General features: G+C 37.1%; 1 protein-coding gene across 2 annotated transcripts in view; it reads right to left on the bottom strand.

Moving 5' to 3' along the window:
* CAB39L (calcium binding protein 39 like) overlaps positions 1–18,130 on the bottom strand; it is a 99,570-nt gene that overhangs the window by 10,351 nt on the left and 71,089 nt on the right. For both annotated transcript variants that reach the window (XM_082859166.1, XM_082859167.1), the window contains 3 exons: positions 13,400–13,568; positions 9,371–9,430; positions 5,764–5,829 (listed from right to left, as the gene is read on the bottom strand). In XM_082859166.1, the coding sequence (XP_082715292.1) occupies positions 5,764–5,829; positions 9,371–9,430; positions 13,400–13,568 (295 nt within the window). The remainder of the gene's footprint in view (positions 1–5,763; positions 5,830–9,370; positions 9,431–13,399; positions 13,569–18,130) is intronic.

Raw genomic sequence — 18,130 nt, 5'->3', positions numbered from 1 at the left:
TGAATGTTAGATGGTCACCAGTTAGTCTCAAACATATGCAATAGCAATTGTGTAAATTTGTAGTCTTCATCTTTCTTAATCTCTCCTCAGCATCTAAAGCTACTGGATACTCTCCTGGAAACTTTCTTTGTTCCTGGTTTCAAGGCCACCGCTTTCTTCTCTTTTCTTACCGCTTGAAGTGAGTTCCTATGCTGCCTGTTACCGATTCCCCTTCCCTTTAGGCACTATACATGCAGGGATTTTCCAAGCTGTAGTTTATCTCTTTATCTCCCAACAATCTCATCTATGCCCCTGGCTTCAACTATGACATCCAGGAAGATGTCTCCCAAATCTATTATACATCTCTGTTTTAATTTCCTTCCTAAACTCTATACCCACATTTTTAACTCCCCGCCCCCCACCCCAAGCCCTGGTTGAACACTTAGCTGGCCTATCACACTCAACGTCTCTACAACCAATTCCCTTTCTTCTCCTTGTTAATGACATCATGATCTGCTAGTCTCCTGGGGAAGAGAGTTGAAATCTTTCTCAGCTCTTTTCCTTCCTTTACTCCTCATACCAAATCTATATCTAAGATCTGCCAATCTTCTGTTTTTAAATGTCTTGAACATCCTTCGTTCCATTTTTACTCACTCAGACCCTCCTACCTTCCATCTGGACTACTGCAACAGCACACACAATGGTCTCTTTTTCAGTCTTCACCCAATCCAACCCATTCTGCACATTATGTCAAATGAATCTTCCTGATGATCAGCCTTATTCATGTTACTAATGCCACTTATAACATGAATGAATAAACAAACAAGTATCTAGATTCCTTTGAACTGGGGATAAAAATTGAAGTCCTTAGTCTGGCATTCAAAACCCATTGTGACTGGAGTCATTTCTACTGCATCCTTTCCTCTGCCCCCTCACTTATTCTTTCTCATTCTTCTGCTTCTGTGGCTTCACTACCCTTGCTCCAAATTTTTCCCAGCTTTACTGAGGTATAATTGACAAAACTGTGTACATTTAAATTGTATGTCATGAAGATTTCATATGTGTATACACTGTGAAATATTTACCACATGCAATTTAATTAACACATCTATAGCCTCACATAGTTACCCTTTTCCTTTTTGTGGTGAGAATGCTTAAGATCTACTCTCAGCAACTTTCAAGTATACAATACAGTATTATTAACTATAGTCACCATGCTGTATGTTAGATCTTCAGAATTTATTCATCTTATAACTGAAAGCTTGTACCTTTTGACCAGCATCTCCCATCCCCCTGCCCCCCACCCATAACCACCGTTCTACCTTCTGTTTCTATAGTTCAACTCTTCTCCTCAGCTGAATTTCCTCTCTTGCCTCTGTGCTCTTTGTTTTTTCCTAGCTGTACTCACTTTGCCTTGCAGTGCAGAGTTACTCATGAGCTTATTTAGAATATAAGCTCCATAAGGGCATGTGTCAATTCCTACTAGTGTTTGTATCCCTTATAACCTAACTGTGTGAGGTGTATGGATATTCTTGGGGAAATAAAGTCCAAGCAACACAGAATCCTCTCTACAAAGTGTAGAAAAGAAAGAAAGCAGTTTTATTATCGAATATGCGTATTCAGAGCACAACACTGCAGGTAATCTACAAAAAAGGCATTACGAAGACATAAAATTCTACCTTATTTATACAACCAAGCAGCTACAATCCAGTACATATATATACTCTCAAGATGAAAGATAACTGGTCCCCTATAAGAGGACCAGACAGCGCCATTTGCTGTGCACCCTTTCATAGTTCACCCTGAATTCACCTGGCCATTGAAGTAGCCATTTGTTTTACCTCATTGCTTTTATCCAACTAATGTAGAGAATAATAAAACTTCTCTTATCTCTCTGACAAGCAAATGGTTACAGCTTGGAGAGGAGCATCAAGGTTAAACTTTCCTGTGATAGAGAGGAAGGAGAGCTATCTTCCTAGATGTTTACACTCCAGGGGGATGGCTCCCGGATTCTCAAAAAAAAAAAAAAACCAAAAAACATTCTGGGTTGTAAAGCTGACAAGAAGCTTCTAAAGATATATATGTGTGTGTGTGTGTGTGTGTGTGTGTATATATATATATATATATATATATATATATATATATATATATATATATACACACACACACACACATATATATCTTTATATATATATACACACATATGTGTATATATGTAGCTTCTATGTAAATATAGATTCTATGTAGATATATATTTATTTAAAATATAACATATTTTATATGTTATAATAAAATATAATTATAATATAACTCTGGTGGTCCAGTGGTTAAGACTCCATGCTTTCACTGCAGAGGGCATGGGTTCAATCCCTGGTTGGGGAACTAAGATCCCACATGCTGTGTGGCGTGGCCAAAAATACATATAAAGCATACACACATACACATATCAAAAGGTCTTATAGCAACAGAGCAATTTCATTTAAAAAATTTTAAATCTGTATACATACACACATTCAATAAATATTTGTTGAAGTGACATTTATGAGTTAAGTTCAGATTAAGTCACTTCAATTCTTATTACATGGGGATGCCTATATATAAATTCTACCCAATCTATCCTCTGTTTATATAATTTCACTACTTTTTGGAAACAATCAATTATGTTAAATCATTTGGCCAAAAACACTGAATCTTTTAGCCATTAAATATTAATCTATTAATTAATACTGACAGTGAAAAATGCTGCATTTCATAGTAATACAAAGCATTATACAACAATACTATACTAAGTAAAAGGAAAAAAATTCATATTTTTTACTTCTTTAACTTTCATGTTATAGGCTTCATAGTATACAGTGAAACCACGCACAATAATGAGTTTTTTAAAAACTCTGTGTTTTAATGATATTAACCAGAGCTCTCCCCAAATCCAGAATTCCACCAAGCTTCTTTTGAATTATAATCTTTCTAGTGATCAAACACCAGGCCTCTGAAGAAGATAAGAAATAAATTCCTAAGCTATGTCACATAGTGAAAGGAATTTCTCTGTTACTTATTTTTTATTGACACCAGGAACCTAAGCACCCCAAGATAGTTCAGAAAAATTTAGAATTTGATTAACAAAAGGCAGGAGGTAGCAACTACTTTGGAATCAGAAAATAGCCTAGTAAATACACTGTTACAATAATCTAACCTCTCTTGTTTTCTAAAATTAGGAAACATCTATGTGCAAAATATTACAGAATCCAGAGATATAACCATAGTAAAATCAAAATAGAAGATACTGCTACCACAGATCTAATTACCCAAAGGAAAACCCAACAGCACACAGTGGAGCTCTGCAGACAATGTTCTGATGAAGAAAAGAGCAAACAATACTTAAGGAGCTCTTTCCTTGAATAGACTGATACAAGACCATCTTAGCAATATCTCTGCCTAAATCCAACATTCAAAAAAGGCCAACTCTTCAGTAACGATTTTAGCAATTTTTACATTCTTGATATACTTTAGCTACCTTTTACTAGTGCTTTTCAATGTCTAACCAGTGCTTGGTTTTACCACATTGTAAATCAAATATTTGTGAGACAGTCAACTGTAAAGGATTTTAAGTGGGAATAGCAGCTCATGTAGTATGTGTGGGTGCATTAATAAAGAAAGAGGGCTTATGAAGTGGGCTGGGGCATCTGTAAATAAGTAGAAAACAATCAGCTTGAAAAGGGAGAGTTTAAAGGAGACTTTCTATACCACATGCGGTACAAAGTCAGATGCTCTTTGCCATGTCACTGGAATAGCACTGAGGTCTTCAGCTGGAGAACTATGTGAAAAGAGGAAGAGAGGCTGGATGGTGGACAGCCAGGTGGCAGCAGACAGAGGTGAGAAATGAGTCTTTCTTGCTCCCCTTTGCTACCCGCTAAATTTGTATTACATGTTGTACTAATCATACATCTACTGGGTTAACAGGCTTCAATTTTTAAATGCAAATGCATCCTGGTAGGAAAAAGTCTAACTCAGACCCTAGTCCCAATTATTTATTTAGAATAGATCGGTGCCTTCAGTCCAGAGACTGAACTCTGGGGACAGTGACGAGGAATATTTATTAATGAAATTTATTTCAATTTTCTTTAGCAAATATATGCAGGTCTTACCATGTGGTAGGTTCTGCTCTAACCATTTTACAAATATTAACAAGGGAACAGGACAAGGTGGGGTTGAAGGCATCCTGAGAAGAGAATGAGGGCAATGGGCACGGGGATAGGAGGGGATGACAGGACAGCAGGAAAGAAAAGCAGGAAGAAGGCCAAGAAGGGAAACGTCTGGGTAAAAAACTGTAAGCTTTATAACTTTGCCTAAGGCCCTAGAGACAGTCAATCACAGAAAAATTTGTCACAAGTTCTTATCACTGTGGAAAATGGTACAAGGATAAATTCTAAAGTCCATGACCCTCAGCTTTCTTGATCCCAGTTTGGTTCAGTCACCTTAGTTCATATCAACCCCTCTACTTTGGCCCAGTATCTGACAGGTTCCACTGAAAATAGGAAGGACTTGGAAAATTTATGAGCAGTTAGCTATATATTGGCCCTTCAGAGCATCGTTACCTCTGTTTACTGTTCCAATTTCCAGTCCCCGCCAGGATGACTACCTCTGTAACACAGACAAGCTTTCCTGGTTTGACTGTCCTTGTGTCTATTCTTTAAGTACACGGCTGTCCCAACAGGATGTATCCTTATCTTCAACTGCTTTTAAGAAGCTTTCTGGACATGGGAGAGCACAGCATTGATGTCTCTGCCTTTGCCTGGAGCTCCATCTCATTAATTCAGGCTCCAGCACAGACAGCAGCACACCCATGATATTTTTCTTCTATGTGGATTACTCTGTATGGGTTTCTGCACAAGGAGAAACTCAATCAAGAGTGCTGAATGACTGGCTGAAAATAGTACACTGACCTCTCCATCAACAGGTAAAGCTGGAGCAGCAAGGGCACAAGTACAGGGGAGAGTGGTCAAGGCTGACACATAATCATGGGGAAAGTGAATTCACAAATATGTGGTACAAAATAGATTTAATTTATTGCTTTAGCTTAAAACTATCAAATATTTAGAAACAAATGCATTGTTCTACAATGTCATCATTCCAACATTTAAAAAATAATACTATATTTTTATAATTAATATATAAAATAATATGAATATATAATAATATAAAATAATATTTAGTAAGCTCAAGCATCATACAAATTGCTTGACTAAAAACAGACAATTATTATCTGCCAAAAACATTCTTTTGAATATCTGAGTAGGATCTGAAGGGCAGAGATGCAGCTCTAGCCAATGTCCTACTCCCTCAGGAGCTGTCCCACCTCCTCTTGACCAAATGGCTACTTCCAGGCACCTTTTCACTGAGGGAGGGAAGGCCACTCACAGATGGATGTGGCCCAATTCTGCTGGGTCCCTGTCTGATGAAGGAGAGAGGCATTTCAACAGGCATTTCATAGGAGATAGAATCTCAAATCAGAAATGCCGTTTGGTTACATACAAATAAAAACAAACCCCTCATCCTGTATTTATTCTGTACTTATTACTTATATTGTTACTTCCAAAAAGTATTTGAAGCAGGGCACTTACCTCGTTTTGCTACAAAGTACAGTCATAACGTTGAATGTACTTCTCAAGTGACAATAAAAGAGAATAATTTTTCTCTATTTATTTGTCCACTATTAAACCTTAGTCATTTACTAACAAGAATATCAACTTCTGGAGACTCTAACTTAAAGAAATTTGATATTACCTTTAAAGATTGTCTCTTAGTCACATAATTCTCAGACTGGAGCAATTTCTCATAGTCTCCAAAAATCTAATGAAAAGAAAAGAAATATTAGAGTGTAAACCCAGCAGTGATTTCTCTGCATTAAGTTTGCTACTTCTCTTTGTTTTATTTTAGTTCTGTAAATTAGAAATTGAGTAGAAAATGAAGTAATTGAGTCCTCCCAATAAATCACTTTAAATAAAACATCTGTTAACTCATTTAATGAGCTACAGGATAACTCATTTTACGACATTTTAAAGAAATCTGTTTATGTAGTCTTGCTGATAGCTATTAGTCTGTGAATAATTTGAGAAAAGATTAAATACACTTAGCAACTCATAAAGAATCAAACTGTCAAATTCATAGCATGAACGGGTAGAGGAATAGGGCTACTTCTGCCACATAATGGCCATGTTAATCCCAAGTGGCCTCTCTGGGGCACTTCCACTCTCCCCAGAAGCTAGGGGACGCTGGTGATTGGGGTCCGTTTCCTAATGTGATTGGTCGTCAATCACTGCCCAGTCCCTTTGGTTGAACACAGAGTGCCAGCGGCTGGCAAAGCTCAGTGTCAACCTCCCATCACACATAGACACACTCGGAGACCACTCAGGTGGGAGGAGCAAGCCTGGCAGAGAACTGAAGGCAAGAGAGCTCAGGGGCTGAGGAGGGTAGAAAAGGGTCCTGGTCCTCAGAGGAGCAAGTGCCAGGTGTGTGTGCGTGTGCGTGATGAGGGGAAGCTGTGCACACTGAGGATAATTCCTGATAGAGAATTAAGAAAGTGAAAAGTAAAAACAAAATCATGTAGCTCACATTAAAGTCACAGTAATTATACTCTTTTACATAAAGGACTTGTTTATTCTAATTGTCATGGAACACAAGGAGGATTTTTCACTAAATCTGTCACACGAATGTCGTGGTTAATTTTAATTGTAACTATAAAATGCAAATACACGCAGATAAGGTATTGTTGACTCCCCAAGCTACCAGTTTCATTATTTTAGGTCATATATCATGTTCTCCAGCTTCAGGTTTACTGCTAAAGAAATATGAAACTCAAGAAGTATGAAATGTTTAGGGAGTATGAGTTCTCAAAGCTAATGTTCAGGTCAGTGTAGCAGGCTCAGCATCTGTGAAACTACTAAATTACACATGAAGTGACTATAGATACAGAGACAAATTTAGGTAAATAAGAGTCAAAGAGAATGAGTTTATGGTCTCTCAGATTATTGCTTATTATCCTTGAATGCAAACTGCACAACACATTTATCTCACTCATCCTATAGAAAAGATTAGTAGTTAACACTACAGGTTTTGTCATAAACTATCTTTGCCCTCTTTATTTTCATTTATTATAAATGTAACATCTAATGAGTCTTTAACATTCCATCCAGCATCTATAGTTACTGAACAACTAAACTATAATAACAATTCATTTCCTAACTTCAAAAATATGTGATTTTCTTGAAGCTTTTGGATATCTCTGGCAATAATCTTTTTCTCCCTTCATGTTTTACACTTTGATCAAAGTTCTCCAGTTGATCCCATGGGTATTCTCTTGATAATTTTAAGATATGAAAATCACTTTTGATTTCATGATTATATTGATAATTCTTAATCTCAAACCAAAGGAAGATCAGCAAACAACTTATGAATAAAAAATCCATAGTTTAATTTCTGTGACTTGGATGTATGAAGACATAGGATACTGATAGGGTATTTCATATCTTCCCAGAGTCATCTGTTTCCTTTTACATTTTTGTGTGGCTAACTAGAAAATTTTAATTTACATAGTGGGTTGCATTGTATTTCAATTGGACAGTACTGGTCTAAAGCAGCTAAACTAATACTGGAATAAACCTTATAAAGTTTTGCTTCTAGGTTTGTGCTACGTTTCACTTTAATTATGCTATTCCTATTGCTGATATACTTAGCAAAAGCAAAGCAGCTCTTGGATGGGTCTGTTCATTCAATATTCATTTAACACCACCAAATGTATGGCACTGAGTTAGGTATTAGGGATGTAAGTAATAATGATAAAAATTAATACATGGTACTATTCTAAAAACTTTAAATCTTGTCAAATTCCTACAGCAATCCTATGAAGCAGGTATTATTAATATATTCATTTTTTGGTAAGTGCAGTAACTTGTCCAGGATCATACAATTAGTAAGAGATAGAGCAGGATCCTGAAGCAAAGCAAGTGGACACTAAAGTCTATACTGTATTCTGAACCACTGTGTTTGACAGATAAGGTTCCTGCCTCCCAGGGAGCTTAAGAACCAGTCAGGAAGATATAAAGACACACCATAATAATACAATGTGGAAAACGTGTGAGAGAGAAGGAGAGAGGGAGAAAGGGAGGGAGGGAGGGAGGGAGAGGGGGAGAGAAAGAGACAGAGAAAGAGAGAGAGAGAGAGAGAGAGAGAGAGAGAGAGAGGGTGTGTGTGTGTGTGGGTGTGTGTGTGTGTTTGGGGGTGGGGGGATTACAGAAAGCTTCCTAGAAGAGTCACATTATGCAACCAGGCAGGACCCTGAGGGGCCTTCCCAGGAACATACCCTCCTGAGTCCCCCACTTCTTGTTTGTAAAAAAGCTTCAGCCTCCTAGGTCTTCCGCGAGTTTCAAAGAGCAAATTTAATCAGAGAAGTGAGAAAATGCAGAAACAAAGGAAAACAGCCAAGCAAGACAAAATAATAATAGTTTAGCCATAAAACAAAGTCAAGGATCTTTTGTTCCTCCTCAATGTCCATAGATAATATCCTGAGCCACATCCTTGAGTTGTTTTGCAAATACTGAAACCCTCACCAGGTGGAAGAAGTTAACTGCATACTGTCCACAGGCATGTAGACCTCATACTGGTTGGAACCAAAAGGTTGATGATGTTAACCCCTGAAATACCACCCTGTCACCTTACCACCAACCAGTCAGAAGACTGTCCATGAGCCAATGAGGCACCCTGCAACCCTCACCCCTTCCCTGAAAACCATTTGGGATTGGGGTCTTTTGAGCATTAGCCGCCCCACATTCCTTGCTCGGCCTTGCAATAAATGTTGAATTTTCCTTCATCACAACCCGGTGTCAGTAGACTGGCTTTGCTGCATGTCGAGTGAGTTTGGTTCAGTAACAATTACAGCTAATTATCAAAAGGTTGAGATGGATTCACCCTTAGAGAAGGGAGTTGGAAGACATATATGTATTTTGGTATTTCTACCAGTAAGTAAAACTAGTTATCAAACCAAGTAAAATATTTATATTAGTAAGATGGGGTGCTCTTCCATTTGGAGTTTCCTACTGCCTCTTAAGGGCAACATGGATGCTCTTAAGTCAAGATCAAAGTGAGCAGGTACTAGTTGTTTCCTGGAGCTCCAGAGCACAACAGGAAGAGATGTGAAAAACGAGAAAGCCCTGATCTCCTGCCATCCTCTATTTTCCATAGTTTCTTGATGACCTGACTTCTAGGTAATAAACCAATCGGGTGTATGGTTGGTTTCAACTGTGTATCATAAATAGGAGTAAGTGCTAACAGATCTAAGAAGGAGAGAGAGAGGAAGAGAGAATGAGGTAAATACTTAAAAATGATTTCTACTTACAGTGTCATAATTTTGTTCTAAGAAGTCTGCTACCAGCACTTTATGTCTGGTCAGTAAATCCTAGAAAAAGAACAGTCAAGTGAAACAAAATTATTATAGGTAACAAATTTTATAAATCTTTTTCTTCTAAGATTTTCCAAGTCCATTAATTTGAAACATAAAAGTTTCAGAATATTTTCATTTACATCATTAAATTACTTCCATTCTTAGTTTAAGATGTGAAATACAATTTGTTTCATGCTAAAAACAGCAGAGTGCTTTAAATTCATACCATAGAAATAATTCAACTAGTGAAACAAATGTCACCTAACAGACAAGTGTACAGTATATTTCTTCAAGCCATAACTCTACATTGTGAAAATGATATAATAAATATTCAAATAAAGTCTATGACTATCTTTTTAAAATGTCATTAATAACCATTTATTAAAAAAAGAACTCTGAATGTACTAAAACCATATCTCACAAGTTAACAGATTTTCAATGATTAATCTTTAATTTTTCTTAACCACTTTTGAAACGTAAATGCCTAGGATGCTGGGAAGCACAAGAATGACATTTAACAGGGCCATCTCAGCATCATCCTGCTCTTGGGTTAATGGGCTGGGAAGTGTTGTTCAGTTACTAAGTAGCACAATGCACCCTTTCAAAGTTGAAGACAAGTAGCCTGATCTAACTACAGACATAACTCTCGGAAAATTGAACAAAAGCATAAAGGAATGTTTGACTGAAAATTCACACCTAAATTATATCCTTAATTCACCTTAATGTTGGAAGAAAACAAGCGTCAGCTAATCCGTTTAACATGCTTAAGGGCTAAATACCCTGTCTAGGTACTATGCAGAATTTAATTAAAAACCTAACAAGAATTTTCAAGTTTTCAAAAATAAATTCTTATACTTTAATACATATTTAATTAAAGCTTCTTAAAAGCATATACAAGATACACAACATAACCTCACAGAGAAAAAGAAGGCAGCAGCAATGGTAAAACTCACTTATTTCTATTTCAATAAAAAGTTAAATATTTAAAGTACTTTGCACTACAATTTTCTTTTTTTTCAGTTTTATTTTTATTTTTTAAAATTTTTATTGCAGTATAATTGATTTACAATGTTGTGTTAGTCTCTGCTGTACAGCAAAGCGAATCAGTTATACATATACATATATCCACTCTTTTTTAGATTCTTTTCCCATATAGGTCATTACAGATTATTTGAATAGAGTTCCCTGTGCTATACAGTAGGTCCTCATTAGTTTGCACTACAATTTTCAAGTTCAAAAATAATGAGACTGGCTATTAATTTCATTTCATATTACCTTTCATCACAACTTGATTGACCATTGGGCCTATCAGTGGAGAAATGTACTTTTTTCCTCAGGGGAACATGTAATACTGTTCTGGAATCACAATTTTAAAATGGGAAAATCCTCTAAGGAATTCATTCCTGGTCCATCCCAGGTCAAAATTCAAACCAGTTCCTATGTCAGGGGACACCTCAGAGAGTAAGGTAGTTCCACAGAATCCTTTGGGGTCTCTAATCTTTTTCTAAGTGGATATTCGGGATGCCTAGTTTTCAGATACTCTCTTCCCCAATCTCCTGAGCAGTATCAGTGATTTTCTAAGCTGACCCAGACTAGAAAGTTCTCTCCATGGGCTGCAGCAGACACTGTGGATGGCTGCACCCATGGGGTTCTGCATCTATTATGACAGTCATCAGCCTCAGGTATGAGGACCATGATCTCCCATGGCCTCAGGCCCTGCACATACCCTGATGGTGGCAACGGAAAGAGTACTTTGCAGATGAGTGCTGCTTGGAAAGGTTTTCCATTCACTATACATTAGTGTTACACCAAAGAAAGAGGAATAAGGAGGGGGTTCTGTTAGTAGCAGCTCCTTCAAATTCTAAGGGAAAAAAATAACTTTAAAATCCAATAATAGAAAATATAATATGGTAGGGTAGAATTCCTCCAGCACACGTGTATGATGGATACAGCCAATAAGTGATTCGTGCACATACACTCTTACACTTGAGTGTGTATACATTATATATACATAGATATACCCTCCAATTTATATACATAATAAATTTATGCACAAAACTGGAGGGATTATACAATATATATATACACACATATATAACATAATACATGTATATAAACATAATACATAGACAAATACAGATGTTGCATTATTATAGATCAAATAACTGAGTGGGAGAAAAATTGCTAAGATCCCACCCCAAAATGAAAAAGCAGAAAATTGCCAAGAAAAATAAAGTTCAAATTTTAAAGAATTCACAGTTAAAAAAAAGTATTTGAAATAGTGTACTCTTTCATCCCACCTCCTAACAATTGTTTTGACAGGGCTAGGTTCTGCATAATCTAAGTATAATGCTAAAAAAAATGTTGATATTGATATTTTAGTGAATTCTTCACAGCTTGGGAGAACTCAGGGTGCAATGACAGAGGCAGACATGCAATGGCAGGGACACGATACTACATCAGCCAGCAGCAGCTGCATTTATTGAGTTTTTACTACGTGCTGGAGAGCGTGCCGAGCACCTTACATACGTTATTTCTAATCTTCACAACTCCGCAAAAACAGAGATTATTTTCCTCATCTCACAGATGAAGGACATATAGCAAGTCAGGTGAAGAGAGAGATGGAATTCATACCACTTCTTATCATGTTGATTCTTAGAGGGAGAGGTGAAAGAGATTGTGGTTGTAAGGAATCTTTTTTGGGAAAGGACAATTTGTAGACAATACCATGACAAAAACATAAGCCAACAATGTGAAAACACCAATGACTAACTGGGCAGTAGTCATCCTGCAGTTCAAAACAAAAAAGGTTAAGCCTAAGAAGTTAAAAACAAAAGCCCAAACCAACCAGCCAACCAAGTAAACAAATCCCCTTGAAACCAGCTACTTAAAAAAAAGTGACTTATGGTCATTACATTATATTAACCACAGCATTTTGGTAAAATATAGATAATAGGCATTTTCAATATCAGTAGCATACTAGGAAAGTTTTTAAAGTTATTTAGATTTTCAAGGACTTAAGTTCAACGGAAAATATGCTCATGTACATATCACCATAGTTTATTTTTGTGATTCAATATTGTGCTGAAAATTAAACTGAGCTGAACATATGATGCAAGACACTATTATCAAGTATAGTTTATTCTATTAAATGTTGAAAAATCTTTGGGGAAATTTTCAAAAATAAATGCTCAATTGAATTTGATCTTCCCCCTCCATTAGAGTTGTTCTATGTTTACAGTTATTTGTGAAGTCTTATTTAAGGATTTTTAAAAAAGGAACTAACTTGCTTCCATGACAGCAAAGAGTCATCAGATCTGAAAAGGAAAAAAAATGGCACTACAGTAGCTACTAATAGAGAACATCTCCTCAGTTGTTTAGGAACAGATATTTGCTAGAAAGAAATGGAACCATCCTTTGTGTTAAATGTCCTTCTTCCTATTTGATGCACCAAGGCCCCTCCTACCATGTGTTCTAGATATACTCTTGGGGGCTTCATCTGTAGCCACTGTACAACTGTTGTTTTGCCGGGTGAGACTTGTCGCCTATGAAACAGAGAAGGCTCCTGGGGTTTCTCAACACCCTGAGCACAAGTCCATGTTTCTTGCCCTCGCTGCTCCTCTTCCCTCCACCCACCGCCAACTCTCCTTAGAGTCTGTCCCCTGTCCTTTCCTCCTCTTTTCCTTCCTTCCCTCACTCTTTGCTCTTCTCACTGGTTTTCTTCTTCCTTACTCTGTGTCTTTGTCTTCTTCATAAGCCCCTATGAGCTTATGACAAGCATTTTGAGTTGCTTTTTCCACGGTGTGACAGACGGGTCTAATTGCATTCTACTTACTGAATCCTCTTATGATCCACGTCATACACAGTTGGCTATGCTCTGACCTAAGGAATACAACTTTCTGCTTTTAAACGTTAAACTGCCTCTTAGAGGCCAAATGACTAAATGCTGAAGTTAAATAACCCAGCTGATTCAGAAAAAATTACCTTAAAAGTAGCAAAGGCGTCTGAAGCAATATCAAATGTTGACAACTCCACATACTTAAAGAAATCTCTGAATTGATTAGAAAAGAGGATGATTTTCGCAAGCGGTTCATGTCGAATACATTCTCTCAGCATAATCCCACAACGTAAGGCGATCTGTGGGGTTTCATATCTAAAGCATAAACAAGAGAGAAACAGAGAACTATGTTGTTTTATTAACAAAATAATATTAATGGTATCAAAAGAACCATTTCAATACTACTGTTAATGGAAGCATAGATACCATTTGTCACACTTCATTCAAACACCATTCTTTCAATACCCACTAAATATCCACAATGTGCCTGGCACTATTCCAGATGTTGGGGACAGAATAGTAAGCAAACAAGGTCACTGCCTTCCTAGCATTCACAGTTTAGTGCAAATGTTTCTGGTGGGGGAGGAGACAGACTATAAACAATGAAAAGATAATTTCATATACTTCAGTGCTGTGAAACTGAAGACAATAAAATAGGTATACTATAGAGTATACCTAATTTGCTTTACTTTAGACTGAGTGGTCAGGGAAGAGGCAAAGCATTCAGGCAAAGGGAACTAACTGCAAAGGCTCCAAGGAAAGAACCAGCAGCTTTGTAAACCAAGGTAAGGAGTTTCATTTTTAAGTGTGATAGGAAGCCTTTGGATAGTTTAAAGAAAGCAATTAACACAGGCTGTCATATGCTTTAAAAAAGATCACTCTGGCTACCTGTGGAGAATCTTGTAAAACAGGGAAGAATGAGCTGGGGAGCTAGAGTGGAAGCAGGGAGACTAGCTATTAGGAGGAACAGAAGCCCAGCTAGAGATGATGGGGACTTGGATTGGGGTGGCAGTAGTAGAATAGAGGACTGTGGGCAGGTCATGCATATTATTCAGGGGAAGAGTCAACAAAACTTGTAGATGTTGTAGTTGGGGTAGGGTGAGGAATAAATTTGGGGTGAGGGAAATTGAGGATTCAAGAATAATAAAATAATATTTACATGAAATTCAGAATCAAGAATAAAATCTCTTTCCCACAATTTAGGAAACAGGCTACTTTGTAACATCAAATTTATAAATACAGTAGGGAAAATAGCAAAGAAAGGTATTTGAGAAAATTCATTAAACCAGTGTGGTATTTATTCATTTTTTCCCCCATTTTTATGTGGAATAATATTCACAAATATCATCTGAATATTCCCTGAAAAACTCATATTGACATTAAAAGTTAATATATTCAGATAGGCACTATTCTTTGCAGAATATTAAAAAATGCCAATTTATAGTGTTAGCAATTTCTCTTATCAGAAGAATTTGAAAATCAGCCTATTGGCATGCATGGAAGAGTTATAAGGTGGGTTTTTATTAAAGATGTTATAAAGATGGGTACGTTTTCTGAAATGTGAAGGAGAAAAACACTATCATTTATTAATAGAGTACTTAGGAGAATATAAAATGAAGACTGTTGACCTAGAGAAAGAACCTAAGGGGCAGACAATTAAAATCCAGACTTATTAGTAAGATATTTATGGACTTTCATAATTTTGCTTTAAACTTAACTTTTCAATTTCATCTCTCATCACATTCCTTAATTCCTTGGGGTATGCCATTCTCTCAACCTAGAATGCCCTTCTCCTTAAGTTTCCATCTCTAAGATTCTCTCTTGTCTTTCAAGACTTAGTTCAAATGCCACCTCCTCCTTGAAGTGTTTTCAATCACCTACCATTCAGAATCACTCTCCCCTTCCTTCATACTCCTACAACAGCTTGTCTGTAATTCTACTTCAGCACTTTTCTTATTCTACACTATAGTACATTGCAATTAATTGGTATAAATCTGTTTTCTTTACCTCATTACAAACAACTTAATTGCTAAGGATATGTTTTACTTATCCTGTTACCTTCTCCTCTCCTCCATATGGTGCCTATATCTTATTTACTGTTACCTTCCCCCATCCCTACCCCAGTCTCCGAAGAGTGCCTAGGATAATGCTTTTCACAAAGGCATATAATGAATTTAATAAACTTCAAACTCTGATTAAAATTCTTAATACTAGAGGACTCTAATGAGACACAAACTTTGGCTTAGAGAAAAAGCTGTATGATCTCTAGCCAATGTTTTCTCATTTCTTAATTCAATTGTCAAACTGAAACTATCTATAAAAAAAGTTTCTACTCCAACTTTTGTGTATAATTAGTTCTCTTTTTTCTTTCATTTGGTGAAGTTTATTGGAACCATCTGTGATGCACTGACTATTCTTGAGGACCAAGAGAATATTTTAATAGATGCTACTCTAGGTCAGAACACTTGTCATCCCATCCTAGTAGTTTGTGCCCAAGAGTGGAACTGTCATTTCTCTGAGATGACAACTTCTTAAAGTTAGGAATATATTGAGATATATAAGGAAAGTCCTAATTTTCCTCAGTACCTTTAAGGAATTTATAATTCACATACATCATTTCAACCTGACTACCCTCTAGGATATTGACTTTTGATAGTTTATTGCCTACTATATAAAGAAGTGCTCCATAAGTTAAGCCTACCTTAAGTTTCAAATCCCAAGAACATTAATATACTTAGATTTGGTAAAGAATCAATATTTGGGCTTCCCTGGTGGCGCAGTGGTTGAGAGTCCGCCTGCCGATGCAGGGGACACGGGTTCGTGCCCTGGTCCGGGAAGATCCCACGTGCCGCGGAGCGGCTGGGCCCGGGAGCCATGGCCGCTGAGCCTGCGCGTCCGGAGGCTGTGCTCCGCAACGGGAGAGGCCACAACAGTGAGAGGCCCGTGTACCGCAAAAAAAAAAAAAAAAAAAAAAAAAATCAATATTTACCTCATCTATTTTATTCTACTTGTGGATAAGTGTCTCAAGGACAAAAGACCACGACAAATCACTATGTTCTCCATAACAATTAACTTAATGGCAGGTTGCTGATAAAGGTTAATCCAATGAATGTTGAATCACTATTTTATAGAATTGAATCATATCTTCCTACTGATTTGCAGTTTGGATCATATAGTCCAGACTATATAATTAACTGTGTCATTGTGCAGAATGCACACTACTTTTATGCATGCTTATTCAAATAATAACAGTGTGTAAGATCTGTTTCAAATTTAATAAAAGCCAAAGTGTAAGAGAAATGATCTCATCTAGCAGTGAGCTACAGTAAACATTACACAAAAAATGGTTAGAAGAAAGATCTTGTGCAAGAATATCTCAATTTAAGAACACAGATTATATTATGTAAGGAGAAAAATGACTTTTGTTGTTACTGATGGAAGAAACAACGTCAGCCAGCACTAGGAAAAGTTTTGTAAAATGCCATTCAGCAAACACTTGGCCTCCTCAATATAATCAAGAAGTTTTGCTTCTAACCTAGAAACATTTGCTTACTTCAAAAATAGTGAGCTAACTCTGTCCACTGAAAAGGTCTAGAAGCAATATCAATCCACTGTCAATGAGCATCCCTAGCATCCAGATTATAGTCCCTAAGAACCATTTCTAACTAAAACGAGAAAGAGTCCTTGGTAGAGATGGCTAATTCCAGGTCTGTGTTAGAAAATGTACAAGATGGGCCAGAAAGCAAGGAAACTCTCACAAACTAATGGGAGTGATATCAAAAGGACATGGGTCAACTTGAAGAGGCCACAGACAGATAATCAAGCATCAAAAAAAGTTTTTAGGGGCTTCCCTGGTGATGCAGTGGTTGAGAGTCCACCTGCCGATGCAGGGGACACGGGTTCTTGCCCCGGTCCGGGAAGATCCCACATGCCGCGGAGCGGCTGGGCCCATGAGCCATGGCCGCTGAGCCTGCGCGTCCGGAGCCTGTGCTCCGCAACGGGAGAGGCCACAACAACGAGAGGCCCGCGTACCGCAAAAAAAAAAAAATTTTTTTAAGTACGACTATATAAGATGTATGAAAAAACACTAAGTCCACTAGTTCATAATGATACTACAGGGATACAGGGGTGAGGAGGAGGAGGAGAGAAGAAGAGAGGAACAAGGGGGAGAGGGAGAAAGACAGGGGGAAAGAGAGAGATAAATAAATGGACACCAATGGAAGTTCCTAGGTTAACAATTTATTACTTTCTAAACTGATAATTGAAGGAAAAGAATTAGGCATTTATTCTTCCTCTCCAGTATGGACTGTACTTCAGACTAGTTAAATTGTGGTGGAAGAGGGAAAGTTATTCTCTATAAAACTAGTCCAGTCAATAAATACATAAGGAATAATAAAGTTAGAAAATCACCTTTTTGTAACCCCTAAGGAAATGACTGAATCAGGCAATGTTCATCAGTGGATGATAAAACAATTAAGTGTAGTTGATGGGGAACTTTATAATGGATTAGGCTGGCACCATCTGAACTCATTGCTCAGTCTTAGAATTACTAAATGTATGTCTCCTGATGTGATGAAACACAAACTACACAGCACCACTTACAAAATATGACTGCCATAATAAAACTGAATCTAATCAAGCCTTTAAATATAACCTCCAGTGAAGCAATCTGACAAACCTAGAATAAAGGAAATTATGTAGGATAACTGATTCAGTTTTTCAACAAGCCAATGGCATAAACATGGGAGAAGGTGCTGTTTTAAATGAAAAGGGACTTAAAAAAGACTTAAGTGACATTATAAGCAAATACAATAAGTGGACCTTATTAGAATTCTTGTTTGAACAAACCAACTAAAATTTGGGGGGGCAATCAAGGA

Source organism: Leucopleurus acutus (genome assembly GCF_964270905.1).
Source record: "Leucopleurus acutus genome assembly, chromosome: 18".
NCBI lineage: Eukaryota > Metazoa > Chordata > Mammalia > Artiodactyla > Delphinidae > Leucopleurus > Leucopleurus acutus.
The sequence above is the reverse complement of the archived record's forward strand: the minus strand, read 5'-3'. Positions and strand labels throughout refer to the sequence as shown.